Here is a 16,445-nt window from a genome sequence, read left to right as displayed (position 1 = left end):
CTCTAGAAGACTGCAAACAGATCTGTTGGCTGCTCGTAATGTCCGAATTTATTCACGGATGAATCAAGATTTTGTCGATATTCATCAGATAGGCGTGTACCAGTATACAGGGTGTCCCAGAAGTAGACGTCCAAACGAAAGGAGGCGATAGAGGAGGTCAGTAGCAATCAAAAAAACCCCATATAATATTATTCGATTGTTGATGGTTTAAAAGTTATTACCGTTTTTCTGTTTTTTATAAAAATAGTGTCATGAATTCTGTAAAGAACTCATAGAAAGAATATCCTCACGTATTTGCATGGTATTTGTTATGAATGTTGCCTTAAATAGTGTACTTTTGCATAAGTAATAATCGCATGCAAAACAATTGCTTCTGTCACTACTTAGAAAATGATAATTTCCCAATGTGTTTAAGTTTTGCATACACATTTTTGCGTTTGTATTGATGCTGCTACAAAGCACGTGTTCGGCCAAAAATTAACAGCTATCAGAAAAAGTTGCTTTATTTATGCAGATTCTTTACGGTTAAATATTTATGATAAGAAAACTAAACATTCTTTTTCAAATAATTTTTAAGATCAACATACCGTTTCCCTATCACGAATGTAGTTAGTTTCTTTCTGGTTTTTCAACAAATTAGGCTTTATTTCTTATACTTAGACTGTTTGCTGTTTCTACTTTTGGAGTTTTTCGTGTTTTAACTCCTTCGCTACTATTACAAGTAAACCTTCACAAATGGCTTATAGTTCCCACGAATATGCAGAAATGCACTATGTTTATGGGCTTTGTGATGGAAATGCTCGAGCTGCTGCCCGAGAATATGAAAGACGCTTTCCCGGTCGAAATCGCTATCCTGACCATAGAGTTTTCATAAATGTGCATCAGAGTTACTTGGAAGGCATCATTCCTGGTCAGCCACGGAGAGTAGGAAGACCGAGAAATGATAACGATGAAGATGATATTGTGGAATTTGCAACAGAGAATCCAACAACAAGTGTTCGTCGCATAGCAAGACGTTCGGGACTTCCCAAATCCACAGTTTATCGAGTCTTACAAAGAAATCTGTTATATCCTTGAAAGCAACATAACTTGAACGATTTACTTGAAGACGTATCTGTAGCAACACGGCGAGACATGTGGCTGCAACACGACGGAGCTCCTGCTCACTCTGCCCGAATCGTAAAGCAACATCTTGATACTACTTTTAATAATCGATGGATTGGAAGAGGACTAAGGGGAGGAACCATCTAATGGCCGCCGGGTTTGCCTGACCTGAACCTCTTAGACTTTTTTTGATGGGGATACTTCAAAGAACTTGTTTTTATCAATGAAAGCCAGACTGAAGTAGAACTGCGAAGAAAAATAAGACAAGCGGCCAACGTTATTACCAACAATGACAGAGCCTTTCGGCGCATAAAAAGTAATTTCATCCGCCGTTGCCGAATGTGTATTAGGGCAGGTGGTTCGCATTTTGAACATTTATTGTGATGTTTAATAGCAATAAATTCTTTTTTTTTTCATTATTAAGAATTAGATTATTTTGTATTACAATATTTTGATTTTCGTCCAAAAACGATTAGTTTAATAAAGATGTCAATCAAAAAATACTCGTATCACTTATCTAAAAGTATTTCACCATATGAGAATTTTCATTAAATAAGTAACTTTTCCTGATAATTTTTAACTTTTTGTAGTAAATTTGTTTCTGCCAGGTGCACTTAAAAGGCAAATAATTTTTAAATAAAAATTAAACATATTGAGAAATTATTTTTTTCTTACTAGTGAAAGAAACAATTATGCATCCAAATCATATTTATGAAAGGGTGCACTCCTTAGGGTCACACTCGCACTAAATACTAAGTAAACAAATTATGATATTTTTGTAATAAATTTTGTGCATGATGCATGAAGCGATTTTTACAAAAATTAGGAAAATGGAAATAACTTTTAAACCATCAACAATCGGATGATAGTATATAGGGTTTTTTTTCATTGCAAATGATCTCCTCTATCACCTCCTCTCGTTTGGACGTCTACTTTTGGGACACCCTGTATAGGCGACGTGCTGAACGGCACGATCAGGTTAATTTTTGTTAAACTGAAAGCTTTGGTGGTGGCTCTATCATGGTTTGGGGAGCAATTTCTTTTGAGGATCGCACGGAGCTAGTACCAGTGAATGATGGAAGACTAAATGTTGACAGGTACATAACCGATATCCTAGAACCTCATGTAGTGCCCTATATGCCATATATTGGTGATAATTCTATGCTAATGCATGATAATGCTCGTCCACACGCTGCTAGAGTTGTTCGGCAATACTTAGAAGAGGTCGAGATACCCATCCTAAATTGGCCTGCATGTAGCCCGGACCTTAATCCGATAAAACATATCTGGGACCATCTAGGATGGCAAATTCAGCAACATCCAGCACCAATAAGAACACTAGATGATTTTCAAAATGTTCTTTTTGACTTCTGGGCCAATGTGCCGCAAGAATACCTCCAGAACCATCAATAAAATTTAAAAAAACAGGCAAAAAAATTGAAATATTTAAGAAATAATGAGTGATGCGATAATTTATGTGGGGTGTGTATTTTCTAAAAGTGATGTTTCAAATTTTAGCCTTTTAGGAACTTAAATAGCTGAGAAATAAATAATTAGTTATCCTTTGATTTTCAACAACAAACAGACTTTATATTTAGCAAATATATGAATATAATACAAGAATCGCGACTTAAATTTATGTTTTTTTTTACATTACCAAGGTGAAAAATAACGTTTTACTCCCTAAATTGCTAAACTTATTAAAAAAATTAGAGGAAAAAAAGCAAGAAATTGACAAGCAAGAAGAAGATGTAAGTAATTTTTTACCTTACATTTTTTACTCTCAAATTACGTACTAAATTGTATACTAAGTTGGAAACTTTTAGTAAAATATTTTTTTTAATTAAATAAATAAAAACCTGTTTTAAGTGACACAATAATATCAAACTTATTTAATAGTAACCCCTATGGTAGAAACCTAAGTACTGTAAATTTCTTCATTGATAACCACAATTTTTTGTAAGCAAATTATCCATATAAAGGAAGTTAATGGTAATTTATGTTCAGTTGCGCTTCATGTATTATTACGCCCAGGTATAGGAAATAAAATATAGAGGTAAATAGAAAGTGCTTTTTTCACTTTAAACCATCAGTTAACAAATATCTAATTAAAAAAAAGTGATATGGTTGAAGCTAATAAATACTAAAAAAAAATCTATAAGTTAAATCAAATATTATTCAATGACCCAAAAAGGTAAAACAACCATTCTCCACAATTTACATTATTATATAGCTGTTACGACCAGGTAAACGCATGCTACAAAATCAATGCAGGTCAAACATATTTTAATGTATTGTAAAGCGAATAATTATTGTTACATAACAATTATTACAAAAGTGTAATAATGATTAATTGTCAATAATTAAAATTAATATACAGCTGTTATAGGAATATAGATTTAATATTGTCGATAATAAAATGAAAGTTGAGTTATCTTATATCAATTTAAAATTTATACAGTGTCGGTTAAATTATGTTTAGAAAGAGAAATAAATAATTGACATTTTTTTAAAAGGGTGTTTTAATTGGAAATCTGACATTTCTTCTTCACAAAATTCACTTTTAAGTTTATTGTTTCATGCCCTAATCAAACTCTCTATTATTCTACTATATACAACTGAAAATAATTATTATGTTAAAAATGTTTACAGCAAACGCGAATGTTTGTTCTTTTAGTTTGGTATTCTTAATTATTATTTAACAGAAAAATAATACAAATTAATCACGCATTATAAATCCGTATTACCCCTAATAAAATATTTGAGAGCCCTCTTGAAACTTTTACGACCCACTCCGCCCGTAAAAATGCCTCAAAAATTTCTCTATATTATGCCTTTATTTTGACGTAAATCTGCTTATATTTTTAGTTTATGATTGCCAAGGGTATATCATTACTGTAATAAACTTGGCATAAACATAATAATTTTATGGATATTTCAATAAAAAGTATGATAATTTTTCTGGCAAATCTGATAAAAATAATTTGGATCCAGAATGTGAAGAACAATTCAGTGATATTGAAGAAGAGTATGAAGATGAAGGAAGCACGGAATTCAATGAAAGTACGGATGATAAGCAAGAAATTATGATTTTGTCTAAAAGAAAAAGATTGATGTAATTTTGTAATATTCCATAATGTAAGCTGTGATACGCTACATATAATAAGAATCTAGTTTCGTATAAAAATAATAACATTCTCTTTTGTACTTTTTCCTGTAGAATTAAATTATGTAATTAGTTTTTTTAATTTTATAAAAATTCAAACAAATTATTAAGAATAACTGTAAAATTTACAATGTTAAAAACGATTTTTGACTTTTTTGCATGTTTTTTTGTTAAAACTGACAAACTAATGATTTTTGCGAAAAATGTTTTAAACAAAAGTTGTAGACAATTTGATTTTAAATAATTTTTGTCTCTTGTATTTTTTTCGAAAAACAATTATTTTCTATGAAAATCGAGAAAATACGTAAGAATGTGATTGTATTTACACGGTATACAAAGCCCAACTGTGCCCAATTAAGTTTCCGGTAAAATAATGATACATAGTTTCTTTTGTATTTTTTTCCGTAGAATCGAATGGTGTAATCTGTTTTTTGATTTTTTAACTAATTTAAATAAATAATTACCAATTTCTAAAAATTTTATTGCTGTAAAAATCATTTCTGACTTTTTTTGCATTTTTCGACGTTTTTTCAAATGGGAAGTATATAGTTTCTTTATTTCATAAGAAAGTACATGTGAAAACAAAAAAAATGTGCCTCGGATGAACTCTGTACCATGATTTTCTGAAGTACAATTTTGATTTAAAAAAAAAAAAAACGGTTTTTTTCCGAAAAAAACGCATATCTCCGAAAGTTTTTAATATTTCGATCTGAAAAAAATTGAGGTTATTTAAGTCCTACAAAGGTATACTTTCACAAATTTTTACAAAGATTGAACTTTTTTTGTGAAAATAAAAAATTAAAATTGAAAAAAACGAAAAAAAAAACGGTTTTTCGCATTTATCTTGGCTATTTTGAGGTTATGTTCAAAAGTGACCTCTACAAAAATTATAGATTTTCTTATGATCTACAACTTTTCTATTGAACATTTTTCAATTAGACGTCAACTTTCGCCGGAAATTGCAAAAGAATATTTTTCCACCCCTTTTCACCTCCCCCAAAACAACCCCCTATTACCCCATTGTTGGATTTTCGTTTTTTTTTACTTGTTATAAACCCCTCTACCAACTCCAACAGTCAGTTTCCGGATAGCAATTTGTGCACTGTTAAAGTCTAATTCGCCTGGTCTATTAAAAAAACATAAGTTTGGGTTATAACTCAAAAACTATTAATCAAAAAAAAAAATCTATACCACTAGATTCTATGGAAAAAAATCTAAAAGAATAAGTTTTTACTTTTGCAAAAAGTGTAAAAATAATGGAGATACGACGGGGGTCTCAAAAGGCAAAAATGCTTTGTATCTTAAAAAATAAAAGGACTATGAGAATTCTGTTAACAGCATCTTTAGTTTTACGAAAAAGTAGCACAGTATCGCGAAAACCGCAACTCTCTATTTTTAAAAATAACGGAGATATCGTGCAAAAGTACCCAAAATGGGACACCCTGTACATACAGCTAACAAATAATTCCAACATTATCCATTTATTGTATCTTTAAAAATGGTTTCAAAATATGGAAAAAATATGAAATACTTAACAGCAATCCATGAATATAGGCAGGGTGAAAGAGATATTGTTTATATAGGCTCGGTATATGCATCACGCAAATGCACAACCAAAGCTCCTGCCGCGAAAATAGATTAAAAAATTATAATAATTTTGATATCTAAGTTAATTCCTTCGATAGTGGACCATTTATTTCGCAACACCCAAAAGGAAGATGATAATAAAAAAAGCGAGAATACCCAGAGATAATAAAATTATAAGGCCTACGTTTCCGTCGCTTCTGGAGGTACCTCCTTATTTGCTGCCAACATCCACAGAAGCACTCCTCAATTTCACAATTTTGTCAGATTTTTAAATTTTAGGTTGCAGTTCGATCGTTTGATTTTAAAGGCTTTATCTATGCCTCAACAAACGACCGGCGACTCACTATCTTGCCCAAAAATATCTGGATCGCGCTGCTTAGTACTTTACTTGCGCGCTGGGCATATAACAGGCGGCCAATGGTAATAAATCTGGGTACCTTTTAGCGCGCTCAATAAATTAATTATTATGAAGTTCAATTTAAATTAGTTGTGTCGGAACATACGATTAAATTGAACTAAAGGGCTTTCGTTTAGCTAAACAAAATAAAGAAATTATTCGCTTTGTAAGTACAAAAAAAAAAGAAAAGAAAGATTTCCTTGCGGAACAAACAGCTCCATTAAAGAAATGAATTACTAGTTGCTGTTGCATCAAACAATAATTTTTTACAAGCGCTTTAGCCTAGCCAAAAATATAAAAACTTAATTTGTTGATTATAACGATGATATTACTTACGAATTATTCGAAAATTGGTTTAAAAATAAATGTTAAATGTTAAAAATAATTGGTAATTCCAAATAGTGTCATAGTAATAGAATTGAACATCTCATAAAAGCCTTGATAAGGAGGAATAATACTTCACTAACTTTAAATTCTTTTGTTACAGAATTAATTGAATCCAAATTTGAAAATACATAAACAAAAAGTTGAGAAAACATATTAAAAACATTAAAAAATCATACCTGAATGTAGATTTAATACCCAAACAGAGAATAATTATCAACGTACATGTCGACGTTGAAACTGAATTAGGTATAGTAAATGTTATTGTGGAAATTACTCTACTGTATATATTTACTTTGTATTGCACTGTATATATTTATGTATTAAGATCTGTAGGTAGTTTTGTATATTTATATTATATTATAAAATAAAAATAAATGTTATTCATCATTTGTACATAGGTATGTACAGCTAATGAATAAATTATATACATTTTTCTATCCCAAAAAGCGAAAAAACACTTTTTTGGGTACTTTGGCGCCATCTACGTTTTGTAATTTTCATCGCAGTAAGTGGATTCAATGAGAAGAGTTGTAGAAAATGATGTCCCCGACATTTTTTGTCCTTAACCAAAAACCTGTTCTTAATTTAATTAAATTTGGTTTAAGTATGATAAAATTATTTTTTTAATAATCGATAATAATAATTGCTATTGGTTATATTAAATAAAAGTTTAGGTAAAAAAGTAATGTTAACGTGTCTTACTTTGAATGTATGCTTGTGAGATTGATAAAACGAAAAAAAAACATTTCTTGTATTCGACTGTACGTCAAATTTGACAAAGCCTTATAACAAATTGTTTGCTGGTGACTGGTGTCTGGTGTTACCTGAATCGAAAATTTGGTAATTTTGCAATTACATTTAATTGAATAATTCAAGATTCGCTTATTATAATTTTTTGAAACTTCGCACGAGGGTTTGCCAGATTGATCTCTTCAAAAAGTTATTTTACATTTTTTCTGTAAAATGTACAGGGAAGCCAATAATTGACCCGCTTAAAATTTACATGGGACTTCCTATGTTCCGCTCGGCGACGCACCACCCGGTATTTGTTTTTGAGGTTATTAAGTTTCTTGCGTAATCTTTTAAAAGTAGCAGAGCCGAAAGTAGTTACCGTCAAACGGGGTTAAGTGAATCATAGTGGGTAAAATGAATTAATCGGGTATTTCCGCAAAAAAGTCGATCCCGTCGCAGACCTGCCCCATATAGTGACATTATTGCATCGAGATGACCTCGTTAGTATGTCTTTGTATGTGGTGGGGTGTGTTTCGCTGCTCAAAAAAATACACGTGAGTACCATAACGACATGTTCCGGTTAAACGATTTTTTTGTATTTTACAAAACTTTGGAAACGATTGGTTGCGGAAGTGATCAATATTAATATTTATTTACTTGAATGTAATTAATGTGTTTATTAGACATTAATAAACAAATTTGTGCTTAATTTTTGGTAAATTTTTTTTTTGTTGAATTTTAGCATTTTTTTTTTCTAAGATGGTAACTTTAATGGGTAAAATGAATCATTTAAGTGTCGCTGTAAATTTATGATTAAATTTTTTAGAACTTTTTTTTTTAATAATTTTTTATATAAGAAATATTTTTTTATTAGTTTTAGTCTTTTTAGCATGCCGAGAATTTACAAAAAAAAATTGGGGCCGCAGGGAAAATGTAACTACGATCAAGAATATGTTCGTCGAGCAGTGGCAGCGGTTAGACGAGGTGATATGTCCATGAGACAAGCATCTGAAAGATTTGGTGTACCTTTCAGTACCATTCAAAGAAGATATCATGGCAAACATTCTTTAAAATATGGTCGACAGCCTGTACTAAGTGGTGAGCAAGAGCTAAGACTAAAGGAGACAATCAAAATTTGCGCCGACTGGGGATTCCCATTAAAAAGTACAGATGTTAGAGCAATTGTGCAACAATATCTAAATAGACTAGGAGTAAGGGATTCCAGATTTAAAGAAAATATGCCAGGGATGGACTGGTTCAAAAGTTTTATGAGCAGAAATAAAGACCTTACCGTTAAGTTGGCTGAAAATACAAAACGCGTTAGAGGTGCATTAACCCGCGAGGTTATTCAAAAATATTTTGAAAACTTGCAGGTCACGTTGAAAGACGTCCCTGCTCAAAATATTATCAATTACGACGAGACCAATTTTGTGGATGATCCCGGGTCGGCTAAAGTAATTACAAAAAGAGGTGCAAAGCATGCCCATAGGTTAATAGACTCCTCAAAGACCAGCACAACTGTGATGTTTGCAATAGCCGCTGATGGAACATTACTGCCTCCATATACGGTATACAAGGCAAAACATTCCTATGATGGTTGGACAGAGGGAGGAATTGAAGGAGCAAGATATAACAGAAGCATGAGTGGATGGTTTGACTCTGATATATTTGAGGACTGGTTTAAGACAATTGTCATGCCTTATTTTCGAAAGCTTGCTGAGCGTAAAGTTTTAATAGGCGATAACTTAAATTGCCACATTACCACTAATGTCGTACAGCAATGTGAGAATAATGAAATTGATTTTGTCTTACTCCCTCCCAATTCAACTCATTTGCTTCAACCGCTCGATGTCGCGTATTTTAGGCCTTTAAAAGCTGCATGGAGATCCACCTTGGAACAATGGAAACTAAAACACCGTGGAGTCATTCCTAAAACGGAGTTTCCAAGGCTGCTGAGACAGAGTGTGGAAAAGGTTGGCATAAAGTCGAAAGAAATTCCATTGCTGGTTTTAAGGCATGTGAAATTTTTCCGCTCGATCCCAACAAAGTTTTAAATAAAATTCCACGAAATTTACACATCGATGAAAATGGTGAGAATAATGATCAGGCCTGGAGTAACACAATAATCAGTCACCTAAAAAATTTAAAAACTACCCCGAATCAATCAACAAAGAGAGGAAAAAAATTATTATCAAGGCTGGCAAAAGTGTGTCAAGTCAAAGTTTATTATCAACGATAATAGATAAAACACCCACAAAAAAATCATCTAAAAAAAACATGAAAAAAAACGAAAGAAGAGCCCTGGAAATATCGGATGATGAGTTAGATCGAGAGTTAGATAAAGAATTTTCCCTAAGTGATTTCGAAAATATTGTTGAAAACTTTGACGAGTTTGATCCAAATCCGTCGACATCGAATGATGATACTTACATGATCGACATAGACTTATCCATGGAGCCAAGGATTGGGGAGTTTATTATTGCAAAGTTTCCAACTGAGAAACGAGATCGATTGTTTGTTGGCAAAATCGAGAATTGTTCAAAGAAAAAAGAATTTACTATAAATGCCATGAGAAAAAAGGGAAACTCGGAAAAGGGGTATTTTGTTTATCCAGAAATACAGGACCTTTGCCTAATAAGCCAAGACCAAATTATTAGAAAACTGCGTCAAAAGTCTTTCAAGAGGGGTAAATTTGTTTTTAACTTAGACAACGACGAATTTAAAAAGTTGGAGTAATTTCTTTTTTGTTAATTTTCCTATGTTTTGTATGTAGACTTAAGTTTTTTTTACCAAGAGTGCCATTTTTGTTTAAAGAAAAGTTCCTAAGTTTGTTGTTTTTATAAAGCCTAATATTCTGTGATAGAATGTGTTATAGAATAAGACTTTGTTACTTAATCTTACTTTTGTTACCTTTAGAATAAAGAATTTGTTTTTTTTAAGTGTTTTTTTCCGTTTAAATCTTCTTTTTTTATTTTTTGTTGATTCATTTTACCCACATTATGTTTAAAGTGAATTTTACAGCACTTCTAATACATGATTCACTTTACCCCAAACCGGAGGGTAAAGTGAATCAGACTTTATCAAAAAAAATGGAGGACTTCCCATGCTTAAATGCTTACAAGTTTTAACAAAATCTTTTAAGACGTTTACCAGAATCTACAATATTTTTTACATATTTTTTAATTTAATACTTTGGCAGAAAAACGAAAAAAACCACTTATTTTGATTCACTTAACCCCATTTGACGGTACTTTACTACACTTGTTGTTCTACCTTTGGGAATATTTCTCTTACTCTACAGCTTCAAGATCTACTTCATCCCTTATTTTGAACTTACCTTCTAAACCCATTGGCAGGAAATCCAAACCTAAATCCACTAGCAGCCGTGGCTGGCACAGAAACCGGCACGGGAGCACCTCCTTGCATGAGCGGCGCAATTTGCTGAGGTGCCGGAAACACAAAGGCACTCGCGGGCACACCGTTCGGCACCACAGTTTGTAACACCGGCCCGGGGGGATTCGGCAATAGCGCACCGGGTAGCAACGGGGGCGGTGGAGGGATAATTTGGGGCGGCAACATTGATGCCGTTTGATTATTCGGCATAGTCGTATACGGAGGAGGTAGATGACTATTTAATATGTCCGGCAAACGGTTTTCTTGCAAATTATTTTGAGGCGGTTGAGTTTGAGTCGCGCTACTTGTGGCATTTCTTGGGGCGTTTTGTTGATTTCTTCGATGGTGTCTACGTTCTCGTCTCTCGCGTCTTCTTTGCTCCTTTAGGGCGGCGTTTTGGTTTTGAGTATTATCGGGTATAGGCGATATATCGTCGGTTTGGGCTTCGGTACTTGTGAAGGTTCTCGTACGTACCACAGTGGGTGGATTGGATGTTGCCGGCGGTTTCTGTATGACTAAAGGGGTGCCACTCAAGTTTGTGGAGCTCGAGGGGCCACTATTTATTTGGGCTGTTGTAGTTATAACGCGCCCTGCTGGTTGATAAGAAACTTCAATAGAGTCACCCAAAGCTGTTGATGTTGAGTTATTATTGTCTGTAGAAGGTCCAGCAATATTTTGGCTTATAATACTTCCCTGTGTCGTATCTGGATAACCAATATTGCTTGTTATTATTCTATGTGGATAATTATTACTTGTGTAAACTGGGTTTACGTTATGCACTATAACTTGGCCACTGTTATTTTGGAGCCCTTCTGGGGCTGACCCTCTTACTGGAAGCTGGGAATTTTGATTTACGGAGGTGTTGTGTGGGAAATTTCCATTTCCCAGAGGGAGCACTTGCACGTTCGAGACACTGTTGCCTTGGTTATTGCCCAAAGTGTTTAAACAATGAATTGTTGGCACTGAACTTACGACGTTTACGGGTACTGCCCTGTAAAAATTTACGTTAACGTTACTGACATTACCGGAAGGATTAGAGGGGAAAACTGAGGATATTGATGAAGCCGGTTGTAATTTTAACGGAGAAGGTACTGAAATGTTTGAAGCTTTCACATTAGTAGCAACTTTAATTTTATTACTATTCGATTCTCCATTTGAACTAAGGGAGTTTTGTGAGATAACTTGCGGTCCCTTAACCCTTAAGCTACCAGAGGGAGGTATGCTATTCGCTGTGACGTCATATTTTGAGACCAAAGTCATAGATTTTGGAACACTGCTGCTCCTAAAGTGATTGATCAATTGCAAGTTGTGCTGCTCTAGCTGAGTACTCCCAGATTGGTTCGATTTTTGACTCAACGAAGGCACCTGCTGACTACTACCTGAATACTTAAAAAACTGTTGAGATGGTTCCGAGATATGTCTATAATGTTGTGGATACCCGACGACATTCTGCGACCTAGTTACCGCATGGGCATTCTGAAAGTTCGTGCTGGTGCCACCGCAAGGTACCGAGGCGTACCGTGCATGGCTCGACGGTAATCCAACAATATTCGCCGCATTTAACGATAAATCCACCGAGTTGAAAGCATTATCCGCCGTACCACCGCTCGTGCTTCCGTTATTTTGCTGGGCGCCCGCACCACCGGAACCACCACCGTACATGCTCGTATTACCCGAAAACTCCCCAAAGCATGACGTCACGGAATCAACGTGCGGCACTATCCCGTACTCCGCGTCTAAAAGTGAACTGGCGAGAGACGCCAAACTGACGAATGCACCATTGCCCGAACGTTGTAAAAGACGGTCACGTGGCGCGAAGACCTGTTCGGATTGGTTGGTGGTCTCTTGTCGGTTTAGGTTAATAACATCAGAATGTAGGTCTCTTCGGTATGGTGGTGGTACCGCGGCGGTGCATTGAAGAAAAGTGGAAGATGGTACGTTCTTCTTTGTGTTGGACGGGCTCGGAGCGGTGTTGTCAGATGTATCGTCAAGGTCGAGGCTGATCGGCGAAGAGGAAGGCGTGTAGGAACTAGAACAAGTAAACAAACTGTTAATGGTGATTTTTGGAGAAATTAGTTTTGGATGTGGTGGGTGCGTTGATTTATTGTTTGAGAATTTCATTTGCATACCTGTTACGGTTTTATCTCGGCGGTGTATTAATAGAGCTAAACAAGTGGTTTCTTTATTATTTATATGTAAGTTATTAATATTTTCAATATCCTCACCATAAATAATAAAAAAAGGTAGTTATAGGTAATATAAATGGCTTCGCTTAAAAAAGATTTTTTTTTGCAAACGATTAAAAACTATGAAATATAGTCTGCAATAAAACTTCGGAAAGGAAAAGAAGAAAAAGAAAAAAACTTAAAAAATAATAAAAAAAAATAAAGAATTAATAATTATAATTAATCAATAAAAATTTATTACTTTAATATCACTTTAATTATACTTGGATTAAATGAAATTTGAATGGAGGGATGGGGAATAACAGGAAGGAAAAAGGAGAGCAAAGATATGGGGAGTGACGGCTAGAAAGTGGGTACAAGGGAACCAATGGAAGGAGGGAGGCTTACTATAGGCTATAGAGACAGCTCAGGGGATCTTCTCAAAGGGAAGCTGACTAGCACTAACCACTTTGGTAGAGTGGCATGGATTCAACAAGAGATCAATAAAATATAAGCGCCACCTGTTTTATTTATTTATTTATTTATTTATTTATTTATTTATTTATTTACACCACTTCACAGAATAAATTCCAATTAATGAGTGGGAAAATTACAACAATAAATTACAAAACATAGGTATCTTAAGAAAATCAAAAAGAATACAATATTATCAATAATTACAAGCAAATGGTATTAAAAGAAATATAGACAAAGTAAATTAAAGGTAAAACATCTAGGAAAAGTGTACCCTTTTAATTTCCGACAAACTGCAATTAAAGATGTCACACTGATCCAGAACAGAGTCATGTATGTTACATGCTCTGCGCAGAGGAGAAAATTTACAAATGTTGGTTCTAGGTCTTGATAGGTAAAAAGTTGATGTATTCCTTGCTGATATGCGAGGCACATGAAAATTTAGTTGCTGCAATAGATCTGGTGAATCAATAATATTATTTACCAACTTAAATAAAAATTGCAAATCAGCGGATTTTCGCCGATCCTCCAGCAAAGCAAACGAAAATCTTTCCAATAAACGCTGATGTGGGAAACCAATTTCTGGGTACACTCCGTCACTCTTGTACCAAAGATATTTGAGAAATTTTCGTTGAATATTTTCAAGTTCATGAATATGATTTGTATAATATGGTGACCAAACTTGGGATGCATATTCCAATATTGATCTGACATAAGAAAAGTACAGAATTTTTAGACTAAGAACATTATTAAAATTTTGCGAGTTCCTGATGATATATCCCAACATTCTATAACTGCGCTTGACAATATCTAAAATATGCGGTTGAAAAGAGAAAGAGCTGTCAAAGATCACCCCTAAATCTCTAAATTCAGTTGATCTAGGCAGAATAACATCATCTATGGTATAGTTGTAAGTAATGAAGTTTTTCTTTAAGCCAAATGAGACAACATTACATTTAGCCGCATTAAGGGGTAGATTATTATTTTTACACCATGTATTCAAAAGACTTAAATTATTTTGTAGCCGCTCACAATCCAAAATAGAGTCAATTCTAATATATAGTTTATTGTCATCTGCGTACAGCAGGCTATTAACATCAAGTTGGTCAGATATTGTATTAATGAATGAGTTGAAAAGAAGTGGTCCCAGAATTGAGCCCTGTGGGACTCCGGAAGTGGCAACTATCTGCACCGAACTACGACCAAAACATTCCACGTGTTGTGGTCGCTCGGTAAGATAGGACTGTAAAAGATTTGACAAAGAAGAAGAAAATCCATAATATAGGTCGAAATTATTAATGAGAATGTTGTGGTCTAGTCGGTCAAATGCTTTTGAAAAGTCTGTATAAATAACATCGACTTGAGAGTTTGCATTTATTGATTCGGTGATATATTCTGTAAGAGAAATCAAATTTGTAGTGGTAGATCTACCTTTCATGAATCCATGTTGTCGAGTATTTATAAGACTCCCCACTTTAGGATATAAAGCAGAATGAAGTGCGCGCTCAAAACATTTGGAGAAGTTATTTATTATTGTGATAGGCCGGTAATTTTCAACCATGTTTTTGTCATTCTTTTTATGTATGGGAACAATTTTAGACGACTTCCAAAGATCAGGAAAACATTCTTGTTTAAGGGCCAAGTTAAAAAGAATTGTTAATGGTTTTGCAAAAACATGTCTACAGTCTGATAAAAGAAATGCGGGTATTTTGTCAGGTCCAACTATCGGTGTGGGTTTTATAGTTTTTAAAGCACTTAATACCTCGTTTTCAGTAAATCTAGTTATGGTTATGCACTCCGGGTACGGTGTCTGAATATTATTAGAGTTAGAGGCTTGAGGTGAACTAAAAGTCGTGTATGAGCTCCGAAAGAAAGCTGCAAATGCATCAGTAATACTCTGCGGATCCGATAACAAAGTTCCTTGTTGATCAAACATATTTTGGGGCAGGGAGTTATTTTTTTGTGAACTCCGAATTAACTTCCAAAAGTTATTAGGCTGCGAGTTTAAATCATTCTCAAGTCTCGCACAGTATTGTTTGTATGACAGCTCAACATTTCTTTTTATTTTAGAACGCAATTCTCGAAAATTTATTAAATCTTGTTGAAAATGAAAGCGTCTAAATTTTATCCAAAATTTATGTTTTTGTTTTATGTCTCTTACTATTTCAAAAGAAAACCAGGGCGGGTAGGTACGAGCTCTTTTTGCAGTTTTCGGAACATACATATCAAGACAAGAATAAATCTTCAGATAGAAAATGTTCATAGCAGTATTAACATTTTTAACCGCTTCCAAATCACTCCAATCAACTCTAAGAAAACTGTCATATAACAATCTGAGGTCAGCTTTTTTAAAGTTATAAAAAATATTATCTATTTTACAGTTATTAAACTTTTTGTCAGGGGTATAATTGAACCTTATAAATAACGAAGGATGGATAGCTTCCTCGTCAACCAAGAAGTCGTAGCATCGCTCCACAGTACAGAATTGAGGCTCTGATGTAATGACCAGATCCAATAATTTACCTTGAGAATTTTTAATAAAATTTACCTGATTCCAGTCAAAAAAGTTTAAAGTATAAATAATCTGGTTTAATCTGTTGGATGATAATGAATTTTCCGAATAATTAATATACTCAGGTATATTAAAGTCTCCTAGCAAAATTATTTTTGAGTTGAAAAGATAGGTTAAAGAAGATAAGTATTCAAAAATATTTTCATATATATCAGCATTAAGTCCGGGTGGTATGTATATTAAAATAACATATACATAAGAGTGCTCAAATATAATTTTTATACCTATGATTTCAATAATATTTTTAAGGTTATAAGAAAGCGCCAAGTTTAACTTTACCACCGAAAATGACTGCTTTACTGCTAATGCCACCCCCCCGCCCCTCTTCTCGGACATCTCTGCATAGTTTCTATCGCAGCGGTAGACAGAGTACGCATTCGGAAAAAGTTCCGAGCTATAAATCCCATCATTCAGCCAAGTCTCGGCCAAAGCAATAACGTCAAAATTGCATGTTAAAAGAGAATTGTA

At 33.9% G+C, this 16,445-nt stretch overlaps 1 protein-coding gene across 1 annotated transcript in view; it reads right to left on the bottom strand.

The window, feature by feature from the left end:
• Positions 1–16,445, bottom strand: part of LOC126743950 (uncharacterized) — a 282,046-nt gene that overhangs the window by 162,810 nt on the left and 102,791 nt on the right. The window contains exon 5 of the mRNA XM_050451243.1: positions 10,711–12,795. Within this exon, the coding sequence (XP_050307200.1) occupies positions 10,711–12,795 (2,085 nt within the window). The remainder of the gene's footprint in view (positions 1–10,710; positions 12,796–16,445) is intronic.

This window comes from Anthonomus grandis, chromosome 1, assembly GCF_022605725.1.
Source record: "Anthonomus grandis grandis chromosome 1, icAntGran1.3, whole genome shotgun sequence".
Taxonomy (NCBI): domain Eukaryota; kingdom Metazoa; phylum Arthropoda; class Insecta; order Coleoptera; family Curculionidae; genus Anthonomus; species Anthonomus grandis.
Note: the sequence above shows the minus strand (reverse complement) of the source record. Positions and strands in the feature narration are given on the sequence as shown.